The sequence below is a fragment of the Sceloporus undulatus genome, unplaced genomic scaffold (assembly GCF_019175285.1).
Source record: "Sceloporus undulatus isolate JIND9_A2432 ecotype Alabama unplaced genomic scaffold, SceUnd_v1.1 scaffold_18, whole genome shotgun sequence".
NCBI lineage: Eukaryota > Metazoa > Chordata > Lepidosauria > Squamata > Phrynosomatidae > Sceloporus > Sceloporus undulatus.
The window spans coordinates 111,309-134,183 of NW_024802940.1; the positions used below are offsets into that span (position 1 = coordinate 111,309).

At 39.7% G+C, this 22,875-nt stretch overlaps 1 protein-coding gene across 1 annotated transcript; it reads left to right on the forward strand.

Annotated features, from left to right (window-relative positions):
- The first annotated feature begins 848 nt into the window (after positions 1 to 848).
- LOC121917431 (serine/threonine-protein kinase RIO3-like) lies at positions 849 to 21,511 on the forward strand. The gene is made up of 13 exons (XM_042443394.1): positions 849 to 1,059; positions 7,206 to 7,327; positions 8,517 to 8,662; positions 9,197 to 9,304; positions 9,951 to 10,060; positions 12,085 to 12,228; positions 14,467 to 14,594; positions 15,522 to 15,710; positions 17,492 to 17,651; positions 18,639 to 18,719; positions 18,808 to 18,897; positions 20,167 to 20,274; positions 21,062 to 21,511. Exons 1-13 carry the CDS (start codon positions 979 to 981, stop codon positions 21,167 to 21,169), a joined length of 1,575 nt encoding a protein of 524 aa, XP_042299328.1. The 5' UTR covers positions 849 to 978; the 3' UTR covers positions 21,170 to 21,511.
- The last annotated feature ends 1,364 nt before the right edge of the window (positions 21,512 to 22,875 follow it).

The window sequence follows — 22,875 nt, forward strand, 5'->3', positions numbered from 1 at the left end:
GACCCTATGGATGATGAGACACCTCCAAGACCCCCTCTCCTCCACTGCGCTGCTTAATTCCTGCAAGCCCATAAAACCTTTCACCTCTGGCATGGGGCCTTCCTCTCTTCCTACTTCCCTCCATCTTTCCTTACATTATTGCCTTTTCCAATGATTTATGCCTTCTCTTGATGTGTCCTAAGTATGACAGCCTCAGTTTGGTCATCTTGGCTTCCAGGGAGGTTTCTGGCTTGATCTTATTATTCTGCTTATTTGTACCCTGCCTTCCTCCCGGCACAGAGACTCAAGGCGGATAACAAAACAGTATAAAACATTAAAAATACAGATTAAAAATACATATTTAAATGAAAAAAAATAATTGTATATAATTGACCAACTCTCTTGATATTCTTTAGCTCTTTGTTTGAATTTACCAAACCTTGATTCTATTATACTTTTGGTCTTTTAAGTTTAATTTAAATTAATTAAGACGCTAGAGGAAGATCAAAAAAGTACCAGAAAGAGCTGCAGTGGGTGTGATTTATCTTTATGGCTGATGTTACTTTTTTGTCGCAGTAATAATAATAAACGTTGTTTATCTGTTGTCGAAAAGAAAGCCAAGATGGAGCGCCTCCTGGCCTTTCAAGAAACCAAAGAGGGCTTTATTTATTTCCGTTTACTTATATCATTTCTACTGTAAGCCGCCTTTCTCCCAGGAAGGACCTGAGTGGCTTTATTAGAAAGGGAAAACGAAAAGGTGGGAGGGGGGGAAGGAAGAGTGGGGAAATTCCAGAGGAAGTGACGTCACGGGAGGCGTCCTGCTGGAGTGGCCCGTGGGCGGGTGACGTCAGGGGTCAAAGGGCGAGAGGAGTGAAGCCAAATTTAGAAGCCGGAAGAGGCTCCATTCCATTCGTCCAGCAGTTCCTCCCGGTGCCCTTCTGCTCCGTTGTGGCCTCGGCTTCCACTTCCTCTCTCGCCGCACCTTCCTCTCGCTTCCCAATGGATCCCGTTGGACTCGCCGCCGCCTCCGTCGTTCCCACCGCGGAAGTCAGCCCTGGCCCTGCTTGGCCTCAGAGCAAGGTGAGAGAAGAAGCGGGGGGAACCTCCTCTTATAGGCCCCGCTGACAGGAGAGGCAGCTGGCCTTCACCGTCCGGCGAGGCTTTTGGGGCTCCGTCGCTTTCCGTCTGGCCGCCGCAGGGGCTTCTGGGAACTGAAGTCCAAAGCGCTTTTCAGGAGCGGGTGGTACAGTCCTGACCTGAGGGAGAAGTGGCAAGGGCTCCTGCAGCTTTTGGGGTTTTAAATGTTTTGTGGGTTTGTTTATTATCTTAAAGTAAAATATAAAGCACTTTTTACACCAAGCACAACACACACACACACACACATCTAATGAATTACTGAGTGAATGCTATCTTCACATTTTATCTTAATGTACATCTTTTAATATGGTTTAATAATAATATAATTTATTTATAGCCCACCTTTCCCCCAAAGGAATCAAGGCGGGTTACAAGGAGGGGAAAAATAAAAACATGGTAAAATACAATAAACATGAAATATAAATGTAAAAAGGATCCCCTACGCTAACCCACATCCCAATCATATTAGGCTAAAAAGCATAAGCTAACCTTAAAGTAGAAAATTAGAGCGAGAGCATCTGTGTTGGCGGCAGGGGATAATATCCGTATCTAAACAGTAAGGCTTCCTTAAACACATGGTTGTGTAACTCCACACAAGGGTTCTCCATGCAGAACCTCATCCTCTGAAACCTATTAGCATTTCCTCTTCATATTTTGCATTTCTAAACATTCCTTACTCTGTTAAATCCACATTTCATATTCCATATTGGTTTTGATAATGAAATCCCACCCCTTTTTGTTTTTTTGCACAAATCAAGTATTACAAAATGCATAATTACAATATATATATATATATATATATATATAATCTCTACGAAATCTTAAATAACAAATGATAAGCAATAGATTTCCAAGTCCAACGTCTACCCCCCAGTTCTCATTTGTGTGGTAAAGTTTGTAGATGAAGATGACTCTATGGCAACACTGAAATAGCTCTTTCCTGCTGTTCTGGGATTTCATTATCTATGCTACACTTTAAAAATAGATTTTATGGATGTACTGTTGCTAAGATATATATATATATATATATATATAGAGAGAGAGAGAGAGAGAGAGAGAATATATATACATTAATATATATATGTATGTGTATATATATATATAATTTCTTTTGATTAAAGAGTTCCAACTTGTTCCATCATTATATTGATCTCTCTCTGGTCCAGACCATTAGTAGAGCTGACAGACCACAATCCAGTTCAGAATGGCTGACTCATAGGTCAAGCTTCTTAGACTTTGGCATTATTTATTCACGTAAGCAAACAGGTTCTGTAACTTTGACTTTCCGTTCCATATCAATAATGTTGGCTATGTAACCCATGATGATCCTTGTGCTTTTCTGATCTTAGTTCCATGTCAACACCAGACTTAAAGCCATTAAGATCAAATGTCGATTCTTTGGATTTTTAGTAGCAAACACTTTGTCAGCAACTGTCTGCACACTGGATAATTATCTCAGCATGTGTTAATTAGCAACAAAAATATGTGGGGAATAATTTGTACAGTATTTGCATTCCTATATTTTAGTTTCGCCTTGATTTCACAATAGCTTATGCTTTGTTTATTGTAACTGGAGAAAGCACCACATTCAGTTCTGACTCATAAACGGAACTGATTACACAGGCAAATGTTTATACAGCACTTACATGCTGAAAATATAACTCTTTCCTGGTAGGCATTATACTGTATAGGAATAAGAGCAATGCCCAATCTCTTAAATGCCATATACAAAAGTATTGGGTGCTTCCATGGGGTACCTTTGTTGTGAAGTCATGACCATCATACCATCATTATGTATCAGTCCTAACAGTATGTTTCTGTTGGTACGTTTTGTCTTCAGTACCATTCTTAGGCTTCCAAAAGGAAAGCATGCCATGGGGGAGGGTTAAAATCTGGATGTGAATTCGATCCTTTCTGTAATTTAAAATTACATCTTATGCTGAAATGTAAAAAAAAGATAAACCTTTAAAAAGCAGTTCTAAAGGAATGTTTCTACATATATATTATGAAAAAATATATAGATGCTCGGCTTAGTGGCGTGAGCTTTTGTAGGTGAGACTCCTTTACATCATTGGTATGAGGAAATAGGAGTGATGAAAGCATTTCTGTAAGTGTGAATGCCGTAAATTTGATGGCTGTTTTTATGGACTGGCACAAGTGAATGCAAGCACTGTTAACTTCCAGTCTAAAATAGCAGAAACGTAACTAACAAATCCTGATTGAAAAATATATGTGCACAAATGAAGAGATAGAGCTTTGGATAAGTTAATTCGAGGACTGTCATCCCATAATGTCGTAGCAGAGGCACAACATCTTAACCATCTAACATTAGTACATACATAAAGATCCATTTAATAAGTATTCTAATTTTATACATTGTCTTCATGAGTAGAGTTCTAGCACAAATTTTGCCCATTCTTAAGCATGCGGTATCCTTCATATTTTGAGGAAAGATTTCCAAGATAAACCACATTTCTAGTGTGTGTGCGCCTTCAAGCTGTCTCTGTGCTTATGAGGAACCTATAAATGTCATAGAGTTTTCTCAGGCAAGAAATATTCAGAGGTGGTTTTCCAGTTCCTTATTTTGAAGTATAATAATAGCCTACAGTACCTGATATTCATTGGTGATCTGTAGTTGACATAATAAGTGGTACTGTACTCTGAATTTATATTCTAAAAGTATAAATTAATTTGGATGATTTTGATTGTAATTTCCCCATTCATTTCAGAGTTTGAATAGTCTGGACAATTTATTTCTTTATTATAGAAAAGTAGCATATATACTCAAGTGGTCTGTGAGCTATGCAACCAAGGAGCATAAATATGGCCCTGGTCCCGGGCACATTGGTGGAAACCCCCCTTTTTGTCCCACATCTCAGATGGCTTTAGAAGTACTGCTTTAGTACTGCCATGAATTAAGATGTGGGTGGCATGCCTAGCTTTGGTATGAAAAAGTAAAGCGCATCGCATATTTTAATGACCATATCATCAGGAAACCCCTGATGAGATTATGGGATAAATATAAGGGAAAATTGAGTGTTAACTACCAGGATTGGTATTGCCACAAGGAGCATTTAATAGGAAAGAGCTTGGAAATGTGCAGAAATGAGTAAGATATAAAGATCTGTTGGAATTAGATCAAAGAATGTGGAAATCTAAAGATCTACACCAGTTGGAGGAAGACTCAGAGTGATCTGATACACAGTGGTTGTTATACTGCCAATTAAGAGAAAGATATAGAGAAGATAAGATTAAATTTCATTTTGGAAAAGAAGAATCAGAGTTTGAAAAATAGATATATGGAGAAGAAGACCAGGAACAAACCAGGAACAGAAGATGAGCAAGTAGAATGTATGGTGAAGTGGACAAGGAATATAGGCCAGACAGTACATTTCGAGCAATGGGAAAAGGTATGGTTTAAGGAATTAAAGTTTATTTGCTGCTATGATTTGAAGGATTTCACCCACCCACCCCAAATGTTGTATAGGTGGTACTTGACGCCTGTTAGATTGCTGAAAATCTATAAAAAAAGTAAATAGTAAATGGTGGAAGTGCAATAAATGTGGGATCGTTCTATCATCAGTGGTGGACATGTCAAAAAGCACAAAAGTATTGGCTAAAATTTGTAGGATGAATCAAAAGATTTTGAGAGCAGAAATATCATTTAGACTGGGATTATTTCTTTCACACATGTGGGATTTAGATGGAAAAATGGAAGGTGAAAAAGAGGCTTACTTACTATGTTATATGATTGTGGCAGCAAGGATGTGTTATGCAAAACATTGGAAACAGAAGATAACCCCAAACACTGAAGAGTGGATGCAGAAATTACTGGACCTTTTCAGATAAATTAATAAATTACTTAAAGGGAAACTCAATGCAAACATACTTACATACTGTACTTGGCAGACTTTTATGGATGATATTAAGACAAGAAAAGGAGAGGATGCTATGATAGATTTTGATATTTAAGTAGTAATTCTTTTCTGTATGGTAGAAAATAATATATATATACACACACACATACTAAGATAAAAGTTAGTAATTTTAGACATCAACAATGCAGTTAATGTGCAAGACATTGGGGGGATGGAAAAAGGCGAAACTTAGTCTTAGTTGTTATATTGGTCATTGTAGACATTTTTTGTTTGTGTTTTCTTATGCTTGCTATGTTTTTGTTTCTTGTTTTCTCTACTTTCTTTGTTTTGCATGTTATAAGTGAATTTCAATAAAAATATTTTATCAAAAGAAGTACAGCTTTAAGCAAATGGAGAGGTATGGGTGAGATTTAGCTGTTAAAAACCCTATTAATTCTTGAACTCACATTAGCTTGGGACAAACCTTACACTATATGGTAAGTAAAATGTGACAGATACTTTCATAGGTATCTGTTTACCATAATGCTGAGCCATAGGGAAATGACTTCATACTTTTCCTTTTCAAGAATGTCTCTTAGTAAAGGGCATGCCCAGACATGTAGAAACTTCAACATCCCTGTGACTTTTCAATTAAAATATCCCTCTATCCTTCTATGCCCTACCCTGAAGATTATCCCTGTCTGTGAAAACAGCTTTCTTGGTCTTTGCCTAATTTCCAGAAAGCAGCATCAGCCAAGTTAGGCCAGAAAAACTCAAGGTTATCTTTCCCCTAAAGCAGGGATGGGCAGCTGCAGTAGGTCTGGATATCTAATTTCTGCCACTGGAACCCTCTAGGCCACACAAACTGATGAAAATGCCCAAAACAAAGCCCACTTGTGGTTTTCAAAAAGGAATATTGTTGTGGTGTTAAACACAGGAGAGAGAGACTTTTAAGAAGGCAAATGGCCTCTTCCAGGAGAGGCAAGTCATGCCTTTTATTGGCTAGAAAATCTGGACAGGTTGATGGCAACAATACAGTGGGACCTTCCCTTACATGGAGATCTGTCCTAGATCCCCCCCCCCATGTAAGAGGAGTTCCCCGTATGCTTGTGCCCCATTGCAAACAATAGGGCGTGTATTCATGGCGCACGTGCCATAGGTTAGCATGCCATTTGTTTAATTGCCGCGCAGCTTCAGTCTAAGCTTAAAGCAGTGTATCGTGTGCAGGTGCACTGTAATACTCTTTGTTCACCTCTGCCCTAAAAGCTGCTTTGGTGATTTCCCCCCCTTAGGCTACTGATAAGTTAGTTAGGTAATGGCTGGTTTGTTCATTTTATATTAAATGCAGCTGCTTCTGAACTCTTCTTTGCCTGGGTCTTTAATAAATACATAAAATGACAAACTGAATTGATTTAGTTGTATGTACCAGTGGCATCACAGGTGCGGTTATGTGGCATGCACCAGGTGACACCCGAGAAGGGGAGGTGACACCTGGCTGGGTGCTGTCCCCACATGTGCTGTGCCCACGCAGCATCCCCATGCTCCCCGCATGCACTCCTATCCCCATCCCCCTGCTCCCCCTGCATGCTCACACCCCCACACACCATCCTTCCACTCCCACCCCCCATGTGCCATCCTGTCCTTTTCCTCATCAGAAAAAGGATGGGGAGGCACTGGGGGAGGGAGTGTGCCCCATCTCCGGAAGCCCCAGTTCCCAGAAGCCCTGCCCCTTGCCCTGGGTGACACCTGGTGTGGGGACGTTACTGGTCTGTACCTGTCTTGAAATTTGGCTTTATCAACACACCAACCTGGTTCATGAGTGGAAGGAAAGCACACGGTGTTCTTCCCCAGTATTATTTTGCCTACAGCCTACGAGATCATTTTAATACACTGAGGTTGTGGTGACGTGACCTCGGAGGAATAGAAAAGGCTGTCTTAAGCTTATACTACCTTGCAGATACACTGTTTGTCACTGCAAGGATCAATTTAAAAGAAATCCCAGTTTTAAGAATGCTCATGTCTTTCGCTTGCACCACCTGTTACCAGGTGACGTGTTCTTTAGAAACCCAGTTTTTAATTTGATTTAATACTTTATTACATTGTATTTGTACTTTATGTTACAATTGTATTTTCAGTCCTGAGAAACATTCTGTGTACCCCAAAAAATTATATGTGGAGAAAACTTGCTTACTTAACCTTTATCCAACACAAAATGTCTGTTTGTTATTCTAGTGCCCTTGGGGAACTCCTAAAAATACTACAATATCATGTTCCCTTGCCGATGTTATGAGTGAACAGTTAGCTAAAGAGTTGCAGCTAGAAGAAGAAAGTGCTGTTTTTCCAGAAGTGGTCAAGTAAGTTGAACATCTTTCCAATTAAATCCTTGCTTATACACTTAGATGATGAGGCATCTTATTCTCTGCATCTATAGTTCTATATTGCCTTACTTGAAAGTAAAGTTTTGATCACAGGTCCCACAGACACCAACTGTTTGCCTGTTGGCTGGGAGTGGGAAGAGAGTGACATGATTCATTGCTCCTTGGAAGTGAGGAGATAGTATAGCTTCCTCCAGATCACCAGCAGAAGTGAGAAAATACAGTTACAGAAGATGGAAGTGCTATTTATTAAAGTACCTGACAAAAAAAGCTATGTACAATGTAAGAGTTTCACTTAATGGGCTCTTTGCCTTCACTCTGGCCAGTCAGGTCAGTGGTGAACAGAGGAGTTGCAAGAGGGCATCAAGATGCGGAATAACTTCAGCCAGCTTATATTTTCACAGTGGGAGAACTGGGACTTCTTTCCCTCCATTATGCCTTCAGTAGACTTTTTTCAGTCTAGCAAAAAGTAGTGGCTGATTTTTCCCCTAAATGAATAGAAATTGCTTTGACTGACTCTAAGACAGTGGTCCCCAAACAGTGCCCTTTAAGGAACTTTGAACTTCATCTCCCAGAATCCCAGACTATTGGCAACATGGCTGAGGCTTCTGGGAGCAGGAGTCAAAAATCTCTTAAAGGGCACAGTTTGGGGACCACTGCTCTAAGGGGACTGCAGGTTTTGTTTTAATTTACCACTTGACCTGCTATTTGAGATAGAGGCTTCATTGTAGTTTATGATCTATTAGGACCTTATCAGTATTATTCTTCCTTTTTTACACCTGGGGCCGCTGTGTGGATTTCCAAAGCTTCTTCCACTGTAATGCAAACTATCACACTGTGTTATTTGTACTAGTCTCAGTGGTACCAATCTACATGGGTATTTTCATCTTTTCGTGTTACAGATGTAGAAGTAATGTCTTTCTTTTGTAGTAGGTCTCTTATACCATATGAGAAAGATGAAATATGACTCATGTAACATATGAGAGATATTTACACATTATGTCAGAAATGTTTATATTCTCCACTTTATTAATAAAGGGTGTATTATTTTTTTATTTTTGTTTTCACGTATCCTTGTGTCCTTTTAAATAATCTCTGAGTAAGTATATCAGGGTTAAACTAGAGTTTGTCACACTAATGCACTTTTATCCTTATCTATTGTATCCAGGGTTGTTGAAGGACCATTTGTTAGTGGGGAGAATACTGACACGTCCAGTGACTTGATGCTTGCACAGATGCTGCAAATGGAATTTGACAGAGAATTTGATGCACAACTTCGGCGTGAAGAGAAAAAATTCAATGGGGACAGCAAAGGTTACAATTGTTGATCTTCATTGATTTGTTACAATAAAAATGTCTATATGTGCCTGTCAGAGAATTTTATTTATTTATTACACTTCTATCCTGCCTTTCTCCCAAAATGGGATCTGAGAACTGAGGTCTGCTGTAGGGGGCTCCCCTGTGTGTCCTATTAGTGTGATCAGTTCATTGTGTTGAGACATGGGAGAAGGCTTTCTCAGCTGTGTCACACTAACTCTGGAATGCTGTCTCCTTGAAGTCCCAATTGGTGCCAACACTCCTTTTATGTGGGCTCCAAGTGAAAGTTTAGCTGTTCATCAAGACCTTTGGACCTCATTAACTCTGTTGAACATAGTTTTTATAATGTTAAATCTCTTTATATTTAATACCTTCTAATATGTCATATGTTTTTAGCTGAATTATTTATACCAGGTAGTGTGTAAATATTTTAATTAATAAATATTTCTCAGTGGCTCTTTTATATGGCAGAGGTACCAGTTGGTGGCAAATACTTGAAAAGTCATGCTACTTGTGCTTTTGCTTTTCAAGTGTCCATATCTTTTGAGAATTACCGAAAAGTGCATCCATTTGAAGACAGTGACAGCTCTGAAGATGAGGTTGATTGGCAGGATACTCGTCATGATCCGTACAGAGCAGGTATTTTTTTGAATTAAAATATTTGCAAGTATAACACTATCAACAATGTTGTAAAAACATGTGACCATGAAATATGTTTTTGCAAGGTCAGTGGCACCTACTTGATTGCTGAATAAAAATGAAAAGTATATTATGCTGTCATCTTTTTAATGTATGGAAGATTGATCAGCATATATCATGTCACTTTAAGCATGGCTAAGCAAAATGCAAATCCTTGCTCCATGGAGCTTGAAATCTGCATTTAAACTGCAATACAGAGAGGAGAATGTGAGCAAATGTAATTCTGTATGCTTAGATTTTGTTTTAGTTAGTTGTGAAGATTATAGGGCTAAGTTGCAATCTTTGCAGGAGAGATTGATTTAGAGCCATGCTTTGAAAGAAGTAGGGGGGGAATATTTAAGTATCTGGTAAACATAACAGCAATAGAAGTAAATTTCTTCACCAAAGAGTCCTTCTTATATTCTATGAAGTTGTGTCAGACTTTGTACAGAGTTTACAAAGTATCCATTATGATAGCTGTGTAAAATTGGGTAAATGATAATGTCAGTGTGTGTGCCTCAGAATGCTTTTTAAGCTAAAGGCATGGTTGCATACTGGTAGTAGTCTTGCGGATGTAATCTGAGACTGTTATTCTAATTATTCATAGATAAGCCTACCACTACTCCCAAAAAGGGCTTTATAGGAAAAGGAAAAGATATTACTACTAAACACGATGAGGTTGTATGTGGACGAAAGAATACGGCAAGGATGGAAAATGTAAGTTCTATACTAAATTTGTCACAGATATTCCAAGACTGTATGTAAACTGTCATGAAGTGAGTGATTGAATTTGTATTGGCCTCTGATATATTCTGTGTCCCTGCTGACGTTTCTTCTCAACATTTACTTTAAAACCTGTGGTGGGAGCCAGGTGTCATCTTCAAGCTTCCATAGCAGCCTAAAACAATTCAGTCACTATAGTCTTTCTCTTCAGCCTATTCGTCTGGAGTATTTATAGAAAAAGCAGTATCAATGCAGTATAATGTAGTGTTGGGTCTAGATTTAACTATACAGTATTAAGAATAGAATCATTGAAATCAATAGGATTTTAGTTGATAATGACTGACTAAAGTCTCATCGGTTTCAGTGGGCTTATTCTATACATGACTGAGTAAGATCTGTACATCTGTACAAATAATGTAATTAAAAATAGCACTGTTGGTGTAGGACAGTGATTCTTGAAGTGGATGGTATGCCTCCCCCAGGGGGTGGTGGAGAGATTAAAGGGGGTGTTGAGGGGGAAAGGGGTCAGCAGGGGGGCCTTCAATCAAAGTATTTTTGCGCAAAAAAGGCAAGGGGAACCAGGGGCCTTAAGGGCCATGATGAGGGTGAAAGGTCTAAAACATCTTTTCAGGGTCCCTTAAAATCACTGCACAGCCTTGCAGATGTGTGGTGATGTCTCCCACTCTTCACCTCCCCACACGTCTTCACTCTCTCAGCCACTGACTGACTGGAGCGGGGAGTTAGAGCACATGGTGGCGAGGAGGAAGGAGTGGCAAAAATTTCAAATTTGGGATGCTGCTTAAGCTTTTGTGAGCTTTGTCAGGATTTGGCTTACAGGTTGGAGCTGTGCTGCTGCTCCATGGTGTTGCTGCCCCCGATGTCACCTGCTTTGTGGGGGTGGGGTTCGTGAGCAGGGGGTGGGGCTCCAGATGAGGCAGGGCTTTCTGGGAGCAGCTGCGACTTTGCCTCTTCTCCGTTGCTGATGTGGGCTGCTCTCCTCAGGAGGAAAACAGCAGCGAGGTCCAGAGGACCGAGGCAGCAAGTTCTGGAGGGCTGCACCTGGCCCCTTCCTTCACTGCCATGACTTTCAGGAGGAAAGTGGTGCTGTGGTGCTGTGGCAGTGACTGACAGCAAGATCTGGAGTGCTACACTGCTGCAGTGCTGCAATAATGAGATCCAGATGGCTGCACCCAGCCCTCTCCTTTGCTGCTGTGGTGCCATTCTCAAGAAGAAAACAAGGCCTTGGCATCAAGATCCAGAGGGCTGTGGTGGAGGGCAGTCAGTGTAGCGTTCCTCTCGATGAGGGCCCAACTGGGTGTCACCCCCTATTCTGGGATATCACCCAGTGTTGCCCGCACCACCACACCCATACTGACGCCACTGTTGCTGCTTCTGCTTTTTTTCATCAGGCTGAGAGAAGAGACAGCAGAAGAAACAATGTTTGGGGAGGGGGTTGCAAACACTTGAAGCTGTTTGGGAAAGGTGTGTCTCTGGGGAACGAGTATCTCGAGTCAGTTTTTGGAAAGAGTCTTTTGCCTTGGAGTGGCTCCTGCAGTTAAAATCTCTCCCTTTCCCATCCATGCCAGTCTCCAGTCCAGAGCATGTGGGCTCTGTAATCCCACTACATATACACTGGCTGCACTCCTCTCCAACAGGACAAAGGATTGAGAATCCTTCCTCAACAGGTAGAATTATTTCCCTTTGCACCTGGTCCCCTTGGGAAGAACAACCAAGCAGCTGGCTGAGCAGCGACCAAGAGGCCTCTTGCCCACTCTTTTCCCATAAGGCCAGCACTGACACAGCCATTCGTTCAGTTGCTGCTCCCAGAGTGACTGGGTGTCAAAGGGAGCAGCAACCAAAATTGGCTGTTTTGAATTTGCAGTATCCAGAAATGGGGGGGAGGCACTAGGGTTGTCACCACAGAGGAAAGGGGGTGGAAGTAGGGTTTCCCTCCTCTTGTACAGACAACATGTAGTAAAAATATCATGCCGTTTGTTGCATTTTGTATCTGTTTGCAGTTTGCACCAGAATTTCAGGTTGGTGATGGAATTGGTATGGATCTGAAATTGTCCAATCACGTCTTCAATGCCTTAAAGCAGCATGCATACTCTGAGGAACGTCGAAGTGCCAGGCTCCATGAGAAGAAGGAACATTCCACTGCTGTATGTCTTGATGGCTTAAAATGAGTGTTGCATAATTATGTTGGGGAATGGTATTTAAGAAAAATCTAATACTATGTTGATTAATCAATACTTAAAGTAGAACTAATTTCTGGAGGCAGATTGAGATTGGTGAAGCTTTGCCTCACTGGCAAATAGCAGTTTGTCTGAAGCAACTTTGCTAATCAGGTCATTGCCCGAGATTCTTTTAAACACCGAATTAAAAAAATATTTTATGAAATACCAATTTATTTATAAAAACTAACTTATTGTTTGTCTTGGCACCTTTAGCATATTCGTTAATAATATTTAAGAACTATGTGACTGAAAACAGAGTATCTAAAATTTCTTTTAGGGTCTTTTTCTTCAGTCTGGATACAGCACTTTATCTTTTACAGCAGTCTATATTAGAAATTTAGAAAAAATAATACCAATAATATGCTGTAGGTTTTATAACATTCCAGTGCTGCGGTGAGATTTGCTGTACTGATTTTATCTTCTGCTGCTATGTTTTTGTTTTTTTCTGAGTTAGATATAAATTTTAATCTTTTAGCCAGTGTAGCTAAAAAGAGCATTGGACTATGACTCTGGAGACCAGGGTTCAAGTCCCACTCAGCCATGAAACCCATTGGGTGGCCTTGGGCAAGTCACATGCTCTCAGGCGAGGGCAATGTCAAACCTCTGAAGAAATCTTGCCAAGAAAACCCGCATGATAGGTTCACCTAGGGTCATCATAAGTCAGAAACAACTTGAGGGTACACAACACACACACAAGGTATTGCAATACATTTCCTCTTAGCTCAAGGGCTGGAAACTTTGGCAGGAGTAGGAGCCAAATTCATTCCTTCAATACCCACCAAAAGCCAGAATAGGTTAAAAATATGCCTAGAAATATACAAAAATTACAAGAACATAACATACAAATGCCGCAGCAACCATGTTGGCTCTAAAGCAAAATCCCGATACCACATCGTAGTGATAACATTATGAGGCTGGTCTAAAGGACACCAAATATATTGTAGTAGAATCTATGACTCAGTCTTCATCACTATGTAATGATGGTTTTAAAGAAGGTAACAAGGCGAGGAAAGTGATGGGATTTATAATCAGCTCATTCCCATTGGATGTGTGGCCTAACATTCTAGTCTATACAGATCCTTCCTCTGTACTACCTGAAATATAGACCTTGTGACTCAACATGATCACTTTCCTTCCTCACTTGCATTTTTACAATTTTTGCCTGATAATGCCTGTGAAATTCAAAAGATAACAAAATTAATTTTGTTCTTTTTTGGTTGGCCTAATAAAGAACGCGGAAGCTCAGTGGTTAAGATGCTGACTCTGTTGATTGAAATATCGGCAGGTTGGCACTGCAGTTTGAGGCCCAAGTGTTGCATGATGGGGTGGGCTCCCATCACTAGTCCCAACTTCTGCCAGCCTAATAGTTCAAAAGCATGCAAATGTGAGTAGATAAATAGGTACCACTTTGGTGGGAAGGTAAACAGCGTTCTGTGTAGTCATAGTGGCCACATGATCCCAGAGTTGTCTTTGACAATGCTGGCTCTTTGGCTTAGTAACGGAGATGAGCATCATCCCCTACAGTCAGACATGACTTGACAACTTTGTCAAAGAGGAAACCTTTACCTTTAATAAAGGTGTAATTACAATATGGATTTTGGAAAAATAAAGCAAAATTGCAAATGCCCAAATACTTAGTTCTGTTTTCATTTTTCATTTTTATTTTTTATATTGGGAATTTGGGTGATCATGCACCCTATTCTGTGCCAAAACTTTCACCCATGGAATGCTCCAGGAGTGAAAAGCTCAGGTTTTTCCCCCCACCAAGATTATTTTTAGCTTTCAGGAGGCATTGAGGAGGCCCTCAGGGCTGCAAAACTGCCCTTGGGGGATGCATGAAGCCCAGAGGCTTTGTTCTGTCATATGTCATCTTAGCCAATAGCCATCCATAGGCTAAATTCTCTTTCTTTCTTTAGAGGCATAACACCATGTTTTTCAGAGTTGTATTAACTGAACTTGCTTGTATTACTTGCTGTCTGAAGGATGATAATTAAAGAGTAAGATCAAATTGGTTTTAATTCATACAGGGTGACACAAGGGAACAACTTGTCATCTGCACTGAACTGAACTGAATTTACTAGCAAATATAATTAGATGTTCCAATATTGTCATTTAAAAAAAATTATAGCAACAAACTTAAAACATTTTTCTTTTCTTCTGCAGGAGAAAGCAGTAGATCCTAAAACACGTTTACTTTTATATAAAATGGTCAATTCTGGGCTGCTGGAGACTATCACTGGATGCATAAGTACAGGAAAAGAATCTGTGGTGTTTCATGCCTATGGAGGAAGGTATTTATACATATATGTAGATATTTTTATGATTTATGTCTGTATTGTGTGAAGACCTAGTGAGGTGTAGTGGTTTGAGTGTTGGACTACAACTCTGGAGACCAGTGTTCAAATTGTCTAGAAACCCAGTGGGTGACCTTGGACAAGTCACACTTTCTCAGCCTCAGAGGAAGGCGATGACATCCTCCCCCCCCCCCAACAAATCTTGCCAAGAAAACCCAGTGATAGGTTTGCGTTAGGGTTGCCATTGGTTGGAAGCATAACAAAAACAAAAATATTGTGTGAAACACAGCTCTAGCATAGTATTTGGAATTATAAAATAGCCACAGTGGAAGTGTCCTGTATATACCTCATTCATCTTATTAAAGGTATAGTGCCTTGACATGAATGTCTAGTTGTAACTGACTGTAGGGGGTGGTGCTCATCTCCGTTTCTAAGCTCAAGAGCCTGAGTTGTCCAAGGACTGGTCTGGTGGTCATGTGGCCAGCATGACTGCACTGAATGCTGTTACCTTTCCACTTAAGTGGTACCTATCTATCTAGTTGAATTTGCATGCTTTCGAACTGCTAGGTTGGCAGAAGCTAGGACTAGTGACAGGAGCTCACTCTATCATGCAGCACTCAGGCGTCGAATTGCCAACCTTCTGATCTTCCGATCATCAGAACTGGCATCTTAACCACAAAGCCACAAACTTATAAATTACCGAATAAATTAATTATTTAAAATCAAGAATGTAATATGAACAGTGTTATAAGTGTGACTTGTACTAAAGTTCGGATTATTGTGTTTTTCAACAAACTGAGATTTAATGTCGTGAAATAATACAAAGTGTTCTCATATTTTACTTTCAGTATACTTTCTTGCTCAACTTTTTAAAATTCAGCTTGCTTGTATATCTAAAATGTGTTTCATGTGTTCCTCCTAAAGCTTGGGTGAGGATGCTAAACCAGTACCTTCAGAATGTGCTATAAAGGTGTTTAAAACAACTCTTAATGAATTTAAGAATCGTGATAAGTATATCAAAGATGATTATAGATTTAAAGATCGCTTCAGCAAATTGAATCCACGAAAGATAATACGCATGTGGGCTGAGAAAGAAATGCACAATTTAACAAGGTATGGAAATAATAGCTATACATATTAAAATATTGTTCCATTTTTTATACTTAGTAATGTCCTTGGGAATCAATATAAAAAGCAAATTTATTGTTTGGCTTTCTGCCATGTTGTTTTATATTAGTTTTATATTAATATAATTACTCATCATCAAACATATATGTTGTTATATTACAGTAACTACTTTTCATCATACGGGTTGAGTCTCCCTTATCCCGAATTCTGAAATCCAAAATATTCCAAAAACCAAACCTTTGTTAATGAGTATCTGAGATCGCTTTTTCATAAGTGACCTTTGCTTTCTCATGGTTCAATGTACAGTGCTCCCTCGGGTTACGAAATTAATTCGTTCCGCCGCCGCTTTCGTAACCCGAAAAGCCTTCGCAAGCCGAAATGCCATAGGCGCTAATGGGGAAAAGCCGCGATTTCGTGTGAAATAGCGCCGAAAAGCACCAAAAATTTTTTCATAACCCGAAAAAACCTTCATAACCCGGAACAATTATTTCCTATGGGATTTTTTCGTATCCCAGAAATTTCGTAACGTGGGTATTTCGTATCCCGGGGTACCACTGTACACAAATTTTGTTTCATGCACAAAATTGTTAAAAATACTAAATAAAATTACCTTCAGGCTATAAGGTGTACAGGCTATAAGGTGTACATGTTTAGATTTGCCCCATTTCCAAGACTCGCTTTCCATGGGGCATTGCTGGTGGGGAGAACATGGAAGCAGATCATCAAAAAGCAATCCAGCAAGGTAGACTGGTTTCAGACATGCAGAGAGACCTCTACACCCTTTTCAGCAACCTAGTCTTTTTCACTTTCCTTCTCTTCCCAGAAAGGCACGCTGACATCTGTGTGCCTGAATCCAGGCTAGGGTTGGTGGATTGCTTTTTAACCACCTGCTTCCATGCTCCCCATCACTCCACCTGATCTGGGGTGATTGCTGTTGATAGTTGGTTTTCCCCTGGGTTTGATCTGCTGGGTTGGAGGAGGCATGGAAGCGGTTTATGAAAAAGCAGTTCAGCAACCCCATCTGGGCTTCAGGTATACAGAGGTCAGCTTGCCTCATAGAGGAGAAAAGATGGGTGAAAAAGATCAGGCTGCTGAAAAGGATTTAGAGCACTCCCTGCATGCCTGAAACAGGTTGGGATTTCTGGATTACTTTTTGACAACCCGCTTTCACACTCCTTGTCCTCCCACCTCACCGGGGAGAAAAAATGGGTGAAAAGGGTGCAGTGCTCTCTTTGCGTGCCTGAAGCAGGTTGGGATTGCTTTTAGATGACCCACTTCCATGCCACCTCCACTCCACTCCTAAAGCTGACTGCCGTGTGTACAGTGACACACAGTCACTGTACTCATACCCCCTCTTTCTCTCAAAAGTGGGGGGGGGGTCTGCTCTTTTAATGCACCTACTTCTGCCCCAGGCTTTAGGAGGGGGCAGCAGCCTGGCCCCACATTGTTTATACACTTCCTTCCAGGGAGCCTCCCAGCTGCCCCTTTCACAAGCCTGAGGAGCGGTGAAGGTTCTCTACAGTCCCCCTCCACTCCTGCTGAACTGGATGGGACTCATTGAGAGCATTTTTTTTATCTAAAGCAAACCTCCCTGCCACCACCCTCACATTCTTGAAAAGTTAATGTATTTATAAAGAGCTAGTAACTTTGTTCATTTATTTATTCATATCATTCCAAAGATGTTTGGCTTTGTAAAGAATTCTTGATTTACTGGGAGTTCCTAAATGTGCTAATCTTCTTTCTTCCCCATCTCATTTTCTGTGTAGAATGCAGAAGGCAGGCATTCCTTGTCCAGAAGTGGTTAACCTTAAAAAACATGTATTAGTTATGTCCTTCATTGGTCAGGATCAAGTCCCAGCTCCTAAACTAAAAGAAGTAAAGCTTAATAGTGAAGATATGAAAAAGGCCTACTATCAAGTTCTTCAGGTAAGAGGAATACTGTTGTCTTGTGTCACAACTATTGGTGTAAATTCCTATTGAAAATATTCCAGAATCTATATAGCATAATATTTTTATTAGGCCAACTAAAAGATCATAAAAATTTGCAAGTTGTCAGATCTTGAGATCTGTTATGAGGAAAGATAACATCTTTTATTACAGGAAAGTTGGTATGGGAAGGGCATAATAAGATCAGATAGTTTGGCTTGAAGTTGAGTCATGGCATCTACATGACCAATCATAAGAAACAGAGGAAATATTAAAATTATGGTAGGCTTTAGAATGTGACCTGATGTTTTCATCTTGAACTGTCCTTAGGATTTCTGGGAACGAAAAGGAAAGAATTTTTAATCATTTCACTTTTTGAAATATAATTTGGAATTTGGAGGTTTTGTTATGAGCAACATGATTAACCTGTGCTCTCTTTTAAAAGAAAATATGTAATTGGTCAATAAAATTTTGAATGCAGACCCCTTGTTCTTAAAAATACTCTGTCTTTGATTACTGTTATGTTTGTTATGAAACAAACACAAACATCGAGAACCCCTGTCCAAGAGGAGAGGTCTTTTTAGAAGTAGCTATAACAGGAAATATAATTTCTGCCAGTGAAGGGAAGCCTTTAGACATTGAAGGCACACATTCTATTGGCCCAGTGATTTTCTCCTTGGAACTATATTTGTTATAGATTTTTTAAAATACTTGAATTATAATTAGCACTCTTTAGAATTGGAGTGAAGCAGGAACAATTAGGAAATGGTTTAAATTTGCTTATCATTCATATATAGTTGCACTAGCTGTCAGTTCAGATAAGCTAACTAGAGTGAACATACCAAACATATTTGATGGTACATGTTCAGTAAAATAAATGTTGTGTTAAACGTTTTATGTTTTAACATTTATTAATCAGTGAAAATCTTTATTAACTCTAAATATCATGGAGCACACTCCAAATAATAATGTGTTGCTTTCTTTTAGATGATGCAAAAGTTGTATAAAGAATGCAATTTAGTTCATGCTGACCTGAGTGAATATAATATGCTGTGGCATGGGGGACAGGTAAGCAGATTTATAATGGGAGAAAATAACTCTTGGTTGACATGGGACGATATATATAAATACCTAAAAAACTACATATTTATTCTAGGTCTGGTTAATTGATGTCAGCCAGTCTGTAGAACCAACTCATCCTCATGGACTTGAGTTCTTGTTCAGAGATTGCAGGAATGTTTCACAGGTAAGATATCTGGCAATTTTGCAGCTCTGTTACTGAATCTTTAGTACTGCATTATTTAGCACACTGAGGGTCTGAACAGACAGCTCAGAAAAGCCAGCTTCCGGAAAGCCTGGGAGCGTGGCATTTTGATGCTGCACATCCCCAAGATCCCTGGAAGCCACTCAGCCGTTCAGATGGGGGCGGCTTCAAGCCACTCTAGGGTTGTGGCACTTTGACATATTTGGGCTGGCATGAGGCGTATTGGGGCTGTGATGTGTAGCTGCTGCAGCGCTGGGATGAGCAGCTCTGGGGCGGCCCTAGTCTGCCCTTTGGGGTGGTCTGTTTTTCTTCTAAAATAATGAATTAGTATTTACTTCAGAGAATCTAAATCTGTATCTTATTGACACAAATATTAGTTTAAATCAGAGCTGGGATGTAGGAGTAAGGAGTAAGAGGTTTTTACTGCAGTAGGAGTAGGAATAAGAAGTAACAAAATGTATTTGTTACTCCTTATTCCTGTTATTATATTGTACATGCAAACAGCAAAAAACAATTTTATTATATTGCACTGGGGAAGGGACTGGGAGGCCAAGAGAGACGCTTACACACATGCACACCAGCCTTGCAAAGCAACTGTGGCTTTTCCCCAGGGCCTGGGAGTAGGAGTAAGGAATAAAGGAGTAAGAGATTTTTACAGGAGTAGGAGTAACATTAAGAAAAATATCTTATTCTAGAGTAAGACATAGAGTAACCCCAAAATCACCACTACTCCCGATCCTGGATTAAATGGTAAAGAGGAGGAACTGCACTGTGTGAGATCCATCATCTTACAAGCAGACCTTTGTTCCTGCAATGGAATTTCTTCCATATCTCCCCATAAAAATCTGCTCTAAAATGTTCTCCAACCCTGTGAAACAAATTTGGAGACCATGTGGGAGTGCACAGAGGAGGGGGAAATCTGTTCTGCTAGATGTGGTTTTGTTGATGACTAAAACAGTTGAATACCCACTGTGACCCTTTATTGCTCACAGTAAGTGTCTTGTGCAAACTCCCTTTGTCTTTGTAATATGTCTCTTAAATCAAGACCCTGATTTTAAATGAGAGATCCTCTTCAGTAAAAGCAGATTCTCGGAGAGGAAGGCAACTCTAGATTAGAAAAGTTGAGTTACAAGGCTGCAAGAACAATTGCCTGAAAAATTGCTAGACCATAACCCTGTGAAAATTATAGAGTTCAAGTGCTTCTATGAATAATGGGCAATAAAAGTTTTTTTCTTCTTCTTTTAACAAAAGTTCTTCCAGAAGGGTGGTGTATCCGAAACACTTGGTGAGCGAGAGCTCTTCAATGCTGTCTCGGGTTTAGATTTTGCATCTGACAATGAGGCGGATTTCTTAGCTGAGGTAGGTTTTTGGTGCGGGGAGGCGTTGAATTTGATCTCATTTGCTAAGATGCATTTCCAAGAAATACTGTGTACATACAGGGAGACACAGATTATGTGACCAAAGTTTTCCATCATAAGTTTGCTACAATTGTCAATGACTTTTCACAAGCAGAGGGCAATTCTCTGTCTTTGGAACTGCTATGGCAGAATAATCAGACAAATTTATATTGTCCTTATATAGCTTGCAGTCATCTCTTATATAGCCTGAAGAAGAAGAGCCCTCCCTCCGGTCCATCTGCCTTGGTCCAGGCCTCAGAGGGAGAGAAGAATGCTGGACCAGATTCCCTCCCCCCCTCACCATTCCCTTCTCCTTTTGTGTCGTGTCTTTTAGATTGTAAGCCTGTGGGCAGGGAACTGTCTGTTATCCCCTCTATTGTAAACCGCTCGGATTCCCAGTGATTGGGCGGTATATAAATAAAACCTATTATTATTATTATTATTATTATTATTATTATCATCTCTATATAGCTAGTGTACGTCTGAGGTATCTTTTTTGCCGGAATCCTGTTGACTACTACATGGGTTTGTAAAATCACCATTTTAAGGATTGGGTGGTAACTTAATATTATAAAGAGAAATCAAATAGATGGACATTAAGAGAAAAAGTAGGCTTGCAAATAATATCAGTGAAACAGGAAGGAAACCAAGCTCAGGAACAGGATTTTTTATGTGTGATATGAAATGCTCCATACACAGTGAGAATGCTTACACAGTTATTGATTTGCCTGTCTCTTCCCATTTTATAGATTGAAGCTTTGGAGAAGATAAATGAAGATCATGTACAGAATCATGGGAAAAAAGTATCTTTGTTTTCAAAAGATGATGGGAGTCCACCGTCAAGTCCCAACAAATAGCACTTTGAGTTGAACTGAAGTATCTTTTATGCATTTAAAGTTCTAGTGCAGTGACTAAATGTCACCTGCCAAAGGCAACAGAAGCTGTTATCAACAGAGAATGCTGTAAATGAAACTTCAGGGACTATGTATTGGTGCTTCGGTGTTTTTAAAGAAAAGTTCACAACGTTAGTCCACAGGATCTAACCATATAGCACTCTGAAAAAGAGGTTAACGCTCCCTTGTCAGTTTGGCAGGTTTTTTTCAGTTTCATTACAGCTGAGTTAAATATGATTTAACTGTTTGAAATTTCCCAGATGATGCCACATTTCAGATTAAACTCTTTTAAGTAACATATGTAAACAAGTAAGCGTGATAAAAAGTAACTTTTTATTCATAAATGCTAGACTATATGCTTAAGGAAAGCTGAAGATAGAACAAATTGTTTTGAAACATGAAACACTGAGTTTCTCTCAAAAGTTTATTATTTTTACAGAAACTCAGATGAGATTCTTAATGTTTGATAATGAAAATGTTATTAATTACTAAATTAGCCTAAAATGTTTTCTATGATTTTTACACAGTTAAAAATAATTAACTGTTGCCCTGTAATTAGAACATTATTTTTAAAGACTGCAATGTAGTTTTCAAAAGAGAAAATTATTAGATCACCAATAGCAAAAAAAGTATTTTGTTCCTTAGAATTGTGTTAAGTTGAACATGTTAGATTCTTAAACATAAGCAGCTTTGAAGATAAATATGAATAAAGTCTAAATTACATAAAACGGATGGGGAATACACAGCAAAAGGCGCTCCCTTACAGATGCATATTAACTGCCTAAACCTGGTGGTAGATTTCCACATTTGTGATTTACAAAACATCACTTGTGCTTAAGTGCATGTAATATAGCCTACAGTGTGATGCAGTTCATACAGTCCCTTAAACAAATTCATCAGAACTAAGATCCTGCTTCCAATAGATAGTTGAAGAATCTAGTCATGTCATAATAATGAACATGCCTGTTTGTCCTGAATGAAAGTGATAGCAAATCCCAGAAATCTGTATTTCTGTTCTCATGTTGTTCATTTTCATTCTTGGAGTGTGCCTGTGTGTAACTAGAAAGTAAGGGTGTAGATAAGGCCAGTATATTAGTAGGGTGGTGAAACTGCTGGATACTTTTTCTTGTCAGCTTTTAAGTATGTTCCTTATGATGTAAGGAGAGATCATTTCTGTGTGATGCTCTCAATGGCCTATAAAAATGTCTGTTCCATACAAAAATGGGAGACGAAATAAACACCCCAGGCTTTATCAGATCTTGTGTGGCTTTTTTGTTCAAGAGTCTAAGTTAAATATTAATTCGAAATCAACAATTCTGCAGCATTTCTGTTTTCCCCTAGAACAGTTGTTTTACTCAACTGCTAACAAGTGTGAAAGCACAATTAGGCTGTTCTGCTGTATGCAGTTATAGGAAATGGACTGCCAGCAGTGAGCTTCAGTAAAGAGCACAGTGATTGTACAGCCAGCCCTCAATATCCATGGATTTGTCATCCATGGATTCAAGCATCCTCGGACGGCAAGCCCACATTGTACCTAATGGGAAAGTGTCACGTGGCCATGCTGCTGTTGACTCCCAGTCACGTCTGCTGGGGTCCCAACTCCATCGCTATCCGGGTTCCTGGGGGAAGAAGTGGGCGACTCTTGGGAGGAGAAGGGCTTCGGCTCCTCA